The sequence below is a fragment of the Lactuca saligna genome, chromosome 5 (genome assembly GCF_052625555.1).
Source record: "Lactuca saligna cultivar CGN05327 chromosome 5, ASM5262555v1, whole genome shotgun sequence".
NCBI classification, from domain to species: domain Eukaryota; kingdom Viridiplantae; phylum Streptophyta; class Magnoliopsida; order Asterales; family Asteraceae; genus Lactuca; species Lactuca saligna.
Genome location: NC_136421.1, coordinates 118,854,897 through 118,863,864, shown reverse-complemented (window position 1 = coordinate 118,863,864; position 8,968 = coordinate 118,854,897). Strand labels below are relative to the sequence as shown.

General features: G+C 35.1%; 1 protein-coding gene and 1 pseudogene across 1 annotated transcript; both read right to left on the bottom strand.

Annotated features, from left to right (window-relative positions):
• Positions 1 to 4,983: 4,983 nt before the first annotated feature.
• On the bottom strand, positions 4,984 to 6,448 carry LOC145045647 (UDP-glycosyltransferase 76H1 pseudogene; annotated as a pseudogene).
• A 1,274-nt stretch (positions 6,449 to 7,722) lies between these two features.
• Positions 7,723 to 8,425, bottom strand: LOC144997942 (protein RALF-like 33). The gene has a single exon (XM_078957801.1). It carries the CDS (start codon positions 8,282 to 8,284, stop codon positions 7,889 to 7,891), a length of 396 nt encoding a protein of 131 aa, XP_078813927.1. The 5' UTR covers positions 8,285 to 8,425; the 3' UTR covers positions 7,723 to 7,888.
• Between the last annotated feature and the right edge of the window lie 543 nt (positions 8,426 to 8,968).

Here is an 8,968-nt window from a genome sequence, read left to right as displayed (position 1 = left end):
AGGTCAAGAATATACTCAAATATATCTTAAAATCGGATTTATATTGACCTAACATGATAAAGGTAAGTATCCAAAAGATAAACAGCAAGAAATCCCGAAATTAGCTCTTTCTGACGCTCGAACTCGCCGAGTACCACAATGGACTCGCCGAGTTGAGCCTACTCACCAAGTCCACTATGGGACTCGTCGAGTTCATCAGCCAGAGTGACAAAATTCGAATTTTGCAAGCATCAAACAAGCAACCAATGCATCAATTCAATAGAAACCAATCTAGGATCTGATACCACTGATGGGTTTGAGCCATAAGAACATTCCTATGTGCACATACAAACCCTAAGGCTTGGATCTAGGTTTCTCTAATTGAACATGCATTGTATCCAAGACTTCTAATGGTAATTCTAGCATAAAAAAAATAAGAAAACAGATTTAGAAGATTACCTTGAATCACTTGCTTGAATCTTCTTGTCCTTGGAGCTTTAGAGTCACAAGTGTCACTCCTATAATGGCTTACAAACACCAACTAGCAAGAGGATGATTATAGAGAGAGGGGAGGCAGATAGAAATCAGCCAGGGTTCTTCCAAAGGCAAGAGTGCCGATTTCATCAACCCCTTGGGTCTATTTATACTTGTAAGGCTCCTAAGGTTTCACCTTTAAAATCCTAATTGGATAACTTAGGCCCTAAGCAATCCAATACCCTAATGATAAGCCTTGGACGATTTCAAGGCCTATCCAAAGTCCTAAAAACCATGCCCCTTTATCCTTAAGGGATTATAGCCTAAAGTACAACTATCATACACTTGACAGTTTATGCCCTTCTATTTAATTAATCTCTTTAAGTCACTAAATTAATTCCTAATTAATTTATGACTTATATTAATCAAATAACAATATTATTATTCCTTATATTATTCTCATAATATATTAATAATATTTCTTCTCTCATTACAAATCATGTTGTCAAGTTGCTATGGTGAAGGCAACCCAAAAGGACCATGCACAACCGGGTCAAATACTTGCCTAATATAGTTGCAGCCTTAGACACTATTCCAACAGTACATGGGTATTGTTGAATGCTTCTGTCGTCTAAATTTTTTGTATAGATCCATAAAAACCCTTGAAAAACTACCCCTAAATGTATAAAAACCTTCACATATCGAGAATTAGCAACATTTAGAAGTTAGGACTATTTCAGAAGTATGGGTTAAGTTCTTGAATCATAACTCTATTGGTTTGTCTTCCGTTGGATGTCCTTGATGTGATTGATCATTGTAGTCGTAACAACCCTAAATTTCAAACAAAAATTTCATTTTATATTAGGAAAACCTCCAAGACTCTTAAACCAAAACAAGAAATCTCAGGTGTATCGATAAAATCATTACAAATCAGAGAATCAAAATGCAGAAATCATAAAATGATCTGCAACCCAAAGCGTACAATCATGCTTTCGCCTTCCCGCGATCATCCGAGGTACCTAAAACACATTTAATCCACAACTGTAAGCATAAATCTTAGAGAATTCTCCTAAAATATCCATACATCACAACATAACAAACACTTGTGGTTTATTAGCAACCCTAGGGATTATCAGCAATCCTAATGGGCTAACAGCACGCCCTATGGATTAACAGCACGTCCACGGGTTATCAATAACCCTGGGGATTGTTAGTAATCCTGAAGTATCAACAAAGCATTTAAGGAAAAACAAAAAACATCAATACATACCCAGTTGGTCACAAATATAAATATCACACAGGTAAAGTAATGAGAAGACTTACCTTACGGGTAACAGCTAGAAACACAACTGCTCTTATATAAATGGTTGAAAAGACCAAAAAGGCACCTAACAAAATTAAAGTCATATCCTATCAGCCTACACCCTTAAAACTCTAGCTTAACCCAAAAGTCAACCAAATTCAGAAACTCGACCATGGTTAAAAAGTCAACCATGGTCAACTCCATTGAATAGTCACGTCGTGACTGGAAAAGGACAAAACAATCATAAATACCACATCTTACAACTTGACATGTCGTTGCTCACATCGTGAGATCCGCTCTGGATAGCTTTAATCATTAAGCTTTTAATCCCCTAAGCCATTACTTGAGACTTTCCAGAGGGTCTCCCCTAACCCTAAGGATCATAAAAGTCGATGCTTTGTAGCCATGCATGTCCAATGTATGAATTGAACGCCAACTAGGTCAATAAGAAGATAATAGGATCAAGACTCATGCTTGGAGTTAAAAACCAACACCAAACTTTAGATGTAAACTCATACTAGTAGGTAATGCCTTGATGATCCATAAAGTTGCAAACTTTATGGATCCCACACATGCTACTCAACACATCCATGAAAAAGAAAGCATAAATCCTAGATCTAGCAAGCATTAGAGATAAAGGCAGGAGCTTTATGACTTACACAGGACCAAAATCATGACAATATGATGAGGTAGGAGCTTGATTGCCAAAAGGATGAACCTATGGACTCTTCTTCTTCTTCAAATGGACAAAAACTAGTAGATAAGCTCTTTAAGGTTAGTAATGGAGGCTAAGAACATTTTTGAAAGAAAGGAGGTGATAGAGGATAAGGGTATGCAAACACATTATTGGGGTTAGCCTGATCTCACGATGTGAACATCTATGTGTCACGTCGTGAGCCTTAAAATGGCCACGTGTCTCCGCCTAAAGTCACATCATGAGACACAATCTCGCACATCGTGACTCTCTTGAATTTTGGTTTTTTTCATTCTTAAATAATTCAAAAATTGAAAGGTCGAGTGGCTGCAATTGATGTTACAATTCTCCCTCTCCAGAATCAGACTTCGCCCTCGAAGTCTTCTATCTCGATCTATAAGGTCACACCTTATGATCCGTTGAGTCAAACACATGAAACACTGATCTCTTAGCATCAGCATCTATACATTCATAACGCCAACATATCAAGTTTATCAGTGTCAGCTTACAGTTCAGTTATCAAATTTCAATCTTTTTGTATATTAGGTAGTGATATAGATAAGTATACAATTGATCACATATCCGATATCTTTGTGTTAAGATCGGTTCTTACTATATATTAGATGCAATTCCTTCAATCAAGGGATATACATCTATAGATTAGTATATATACAACATTAAGTCAGATCCTAACTTTGTGATTGTGCCTTTGTGTCAATCGTCTTTGTGACAAACCCATTTTCTTGGTGAAGACAAAACTCTTTCTTGGTAAAAGAACAATTTGGAAAACTTCTATGTTTGTTACCTTCTGTTGACTATTTTTCTAAGATTAGTTATATTTGTTATCCAAACTTGAAGTTTATCCAATCAAAACAAACCTTCATTTGGTATCAGAGTAGGTTTGAGATACACTCAAGTAATCATGTCGACCTCTTTTGTTCCAAATTCAACTGTCTATAGCAAGATCCATCCATTTGACAAACACAAATCTCTGATTGGATATCAAAGGCCATGAAAGTTCTAGAATTCATGGATTTCAGTATGCTCGACATTGTCAACAAAGGTCCTATAGTTGGTATGCATCAATCATCCAATAATGGTGCATCTCGCAATAAGCTGAAAGGGAAATTTGTTTCCTGCTATAACAAACCAGAGAAATGGATGATGAATCTCGATGTAAAAGTAAGAATTGTCACACCCCTAAACCTAAACGGCGAAATCATTCGGGGGCGGAGGACATCATGTGCAGTATCATAATAATTGAATAGTAAAGAAAGTAAACACAACCATCATATACGTATTTGAAAAGTTATATCATTATATGCATCACAAGTTTCCAAAATATCAATTATATTATGATGTCAAAAGATTTTATTAACGCCTTAGCGACAAATCTTCAAAATCGTCACATCTTCAAAAGCTGTTAAGAACCTGTTTTATTAACGCCTTAGCATCAAAATATCAATTATACAAGTTATTTGAGAAAAAGTGCCAACATTTAAGTTTGTGACTTCATAAGAATTTATATGAATAAATATATGGCCTTCAATGAGATGAAATTACATGTGTTTCTAGAAAATCTGATATTTTCTATAAAATGAGTTGTAAGCTGTCTGTTTGAAAAGTAATTGTATATATCTCGGAAAATCTATATTTGTCATAAAACTGAACTATAAACTGTTTATTTGTTAAATAATCGTATCTATCCCGGAAAATCCTATATTTTCCATAAAAACTGAATTGTATTCTTATATATTCCAAGGCTGAAAAGTACAAGTATATATGCCATACTTAGTTTTGTAACATGTAGTTTTATTCGAAAATAAAACCATTTGAAGAGATAAGTAATTACGTAAAATAAATATAATATCGATTTCACGTAAAAATAGTCGTATCCTAATATTTAAAAACATAATAATGTGTGAATAAGATGTTAATAATCATAAGATGGTTTTGAAAACACTAGGATCTTATATGAAAGTTACCAAAGCTTATAATCAACTTGAAGCAACATCTACTAGAGTAGTTGAAGCTTGTAAATGAAAGGAATTGGGTTTGATATTTCAGAGAGAATGGGGAATGTTTTCGTATGCTGGAAGTGTAAATGAAGTATGGTCTCTATAGCATCATCCTATCTACCAGGATACCGACCTTAACCAGGTCTCTATCGAATACCATCCTAACTACTCGGATGCAAACATATCAAGCAATAATATAACAACAAATACCCGAATCTCAATCCGATAAAGGGCCGGCCTTGGTGCCAAGCAAAAAGAGTTTTCTGCCAAGGATTTAAGGTCAATGTAAAAAGGGTTTTCAGTTTTTTTCCAAGAAAAAGAGTTTTCTGCCAAGGATCTTCTTGAAGGGATGTGTTTTCGAATTTTATGCTTTTCTCATGAAGGGTTTTTGTATTTGGACTTTAATAAATCAAGTGTTCTCGTTTTAGATCTTGGTATTAGATTCCCAAAACCGTAAATTACTTTTATAATTTAAATTATCAGAAATTAAGTTAAGTACCAAACCTTAGTTTGATCTAGTGTAAGCTTTGTTTAAACACATGGCTCCAAAATCCTCCAACTGCAGAATGTGCCAATATGTCCTTCTGGGGTGCCCATTTTACAATCAAACCTTTCACCTTCATCTCACTTACCAAATCCTCCGGCAAACACTCGATCCAATCACACCCATGAACCGAACACGATCGAACCACCCATATGAACGGTTGGTTACTGTTGGCTAGGCCCCATGCCATTTCAGTCGCCACTTTTGCATCCATGGTTGCTAAGCTTCCTACACTTGCGTAAATTACTGATTTGGGTGATTGTTTATCTAGCCATGAAATACATTTGGTATCTTCTTCAAGAAAACTATCGGAAGGGGTTGGTGATGTTTTGTGTAATGGGTCGATGGTAACTGGAACTTGGTAGCGATGGCGGATCTGGGTCAGTGCCGATTGTTCAATAAATTCAATGGTGTTCCATATGAAAGCAACCGGGTGTGTTTTTGAGGAGAACAATGTTGTCAATTTCAGGCTTTATTGTGTTGTGAGGCCAATAAATGGTATATCTTTGTATCTTAGTGGATGGAGTCCCGGAACCATTTCCTACAGCAAAGAATCTTGAAGACAGAATTTATTATCTCGATCTATAAATTATAATTTGTGATCAGATTTTCTTTTAGGTTGTGTTTGTTTGTGTGGGGTTTTAATCTGCACTTACCTTCTACAGGGAATCGACCTTCTTTATGGAGTTGAGGGATGATTTTGTAAGCAGGAACACAGGCAGCACTGCTGATGCGCACTATGATGGAGGGTAGACCCAGATCACCGGCAATTGATCCGGCACAAAACATGAGATTCTCATGGATGATAACGATTGATTCCTTTTGAGATGAGGCCTTTTGTGCATCTATGATTTGGATGAGGTGTTTTTGAAGATGGGGTTTGCAGTTATCATTTAAAGCTTGCAAGAACTGAATGAAGCCGGAAGAGTCGTCAATGTCGGATAATTTGTCTAGCAGAGGGAGGAAGATGAAGTCAAGGTGAGTAGAAGGGTCTGGTGGGTTGAGCTTCGAGTGAGCAAAAGTTATGGAGAACCCTTTGGAATGAAGGTATGAGGATGGAGGTGACAGCTGGAGATGGTTTGATTAAAGCTACAGTGGTTTTAAAAAGCCAAAGATGGATGGAGAAAACCTAGGTAGCTGAAGTCAATAGATACCATAATTATAGGATATTATTTGTGGAAACTAATTATCAAGTTACCTATTTACCCTTATTTATTTATTTAATTATTTATTTTTTATTTTAAATTTTGATTGGCTCATATTTATGCATACAATAACACAATAATTACTTTGAATACCTAAACTTAACTCTCTCTCTCTCTCTCTCTCTCTCTATATATATATATATATATATATATATATATATATATATATATACACTAAAACAAAGCAACCCTCTCAAATTCTTTCTCTATGAATTCGCAAGTCAGTTTCATATTTTTAGTTCTAGATTTCAGAATGATCATTCTGCATTAATGGTTTCTTCCATAGTTATTGGAACAATGATTTTCAATATTAAACAGTGAGATTCTACACTAAGGGGTGTTTGGATAGGAAAAAAAATAGGTTATTTATTGTTTAATCCGACCGCAATAATCAAATTTAAGTGTTTGGATATGAGTCCTTAAAAATCAGCTTATTGCGGTAGGAATAAACAAAATAAGCTGATTTTAATAAGCAATGGGGGAATGCTTATTGCTTATTGGTCATTTTACTCATATAAACTGTTTTATTTTGCCAAACACTTAAATGTTTATTGCTTATTGCTTATTCCCACCGCAATAAGCTAATCCAAACACATTTTTAAAAAATGTTTATTCTCACCACAATAAGCAAATAAGTAATAAGCTAATAAGTTAAAAACTATTTATCCAAACACCCATGAAACTTACAACCAATAAGAGATCTCTCAAATAAAAAGAGAAATAAATAATATTTCATAATAGGTTCATAAATAGTTTGCCATTTCAAAAATAAATAAAGTAATATAAATAACTTTAAGGGTTGTAGCAACAATCTACAAAGTCGAAATCGAAACCATCACGTTAGTATTTACTAATCTATTTAATCTATTCCGTTGTTTTAATTCGTTTGATTACAAGACACTGCTCTTTATATTCCTTTTTTATAACTTGTTTGATCCGGTACTCGAGAAAACCCAATAATTATAGATAATAGCTAATAATAATTTTACGTTTATTCTTCATAACTAATTAATATTTAATTCTTAGTACTGAATATTAATTATCATTTGTTTATGATTTTTTTAATAACAAGTATAATTGCTCAAGAGATGAGTTATGTATCACACAAACACATCTTTGCAAGAGACCCCTATCAAATCTCGATCGAGAAGTCATAAAACCCCAAAATTGACTAAAGAACCGAAAGAATAAATACCAGCCTGGCATAAAGTTAACAAGTTCTTTCAAGCTCAATGATTGGATCTACCACTCTCATCATCCCAAAATCAAAACACACATTTCATATCCCCCGATTTGGGTGTTTAATCCCTAAAACATTGCATAACCTAATTATAGATAGGTATAACTCTCATAAAGAAAAATGTCACACCATTATAGAACAACTTTCATTGCACGATGTACAACTATAGACAGCAAAGAAGGTACAGCTTCTAATGCATGATGCACAGGTATGTAAGGAATGAGGGTTCGTGAAAGGGAATTAGAATTTGATAAAAACATACATAGAAAATCAAAATTACACTCGGATATTATTAGCATCATCATCGAAATTTGGTTTGAATGTAAAAGAGTATAGGATTTGGATCAATCTAATATGAATTTAAAGTAGTTCACATAAAATCGTATTCTTTTTAAACAAATAAAATAATAGGAATAAACAAACGCCACCGCTCAACGGCGGCAACGAGTGATGGCGCTGCAACCACGGGTGTAAGGGTTAGCCTGACCTCCGGAGCGGCAGTTGTAGTACGACGCGCCGCGCCTGGAGCAAGGAACGTTGTTCTTGCTCAATGAACCATAGCTGATGTAACGATTGTTGGTGGCTAAAATGCGCCGGTTGGTTTCGCTGTCCATCATGTCGTCAATTTCCAGATCTGCGCCTTCAGCGAGACATTCCGCCATAGATCCACGGCAGCGGCTGCCGACGGTGGAAGTAGTGGTTGAAAGCCATCCGAGACCGTGGTCTCCACCGCTTGAAGCAGCCTCAACGGCTGGAAATGCGAACACCATCATGTGGGTGACAAGGATTACAGCACAAATCACGAGCAGACCAGCAAACTTCGACATCTTGCAAAGATCTCTTCTTTCTCTCTCTTGATTGCTTCTTTTTTCTTCTTTTGGTTTCTCTCTCTTCTTTGATTTTGAGGAGATGGAAGAAATAAAAGGAGTTGACAGACTGAGTGGTGAGGAGACGGAAAAAAAGGGGGGTTTTAAAGGAGAGGAACAGTGTAGAAAGATGAGAATATTTACATTTCGACCCCTGAACTTTTAACAGTTGGCATAGTACACACTTTTGCTTTAAATCGTCTTCACTTTATGAATGTCTTTTATTTAGGTAAAGTTTTAAACTTTCAATTAATCGAGTAGTTTTTGGACCACTGTTACATATAAAAATTTATCTTTTTAACTTTTGTTTTTTTTAACGACATCTCACTGACTCACTACCACCATTACAGATAAAATTTCTCTTTCTACTTTATTTTTTAACGACATCTCACCCATATGGTTGTATTATTCAAAATGATATTATTATATTATGAAATATGGTTAATGGTTAAATTATGGGTATCAAATTTTGGTGGACATGCATCATTGATGCATAGATATATTTTTTTGTAAACTTTTATAGATCTTAGTTTGGTCTTTATTTTTTAGTTGGCTACATTTTTTTCTCAACGAGTAGGATAACTATAATGAAGAATGATGGTAAGATAAAGATGAGGGACACCATTGATGAAGGATGGTTATTTG

What these genes read in the sequence shown, in the direction of transcription:
- LOC144997942 (XM_078957801.1), bottom strand. Translation starts at nt 8,284, where the DNA reads ATGTCGAAGTTTGCTGGTCTGCTCGTGATTTGTGCTGTAATCCTTGTC.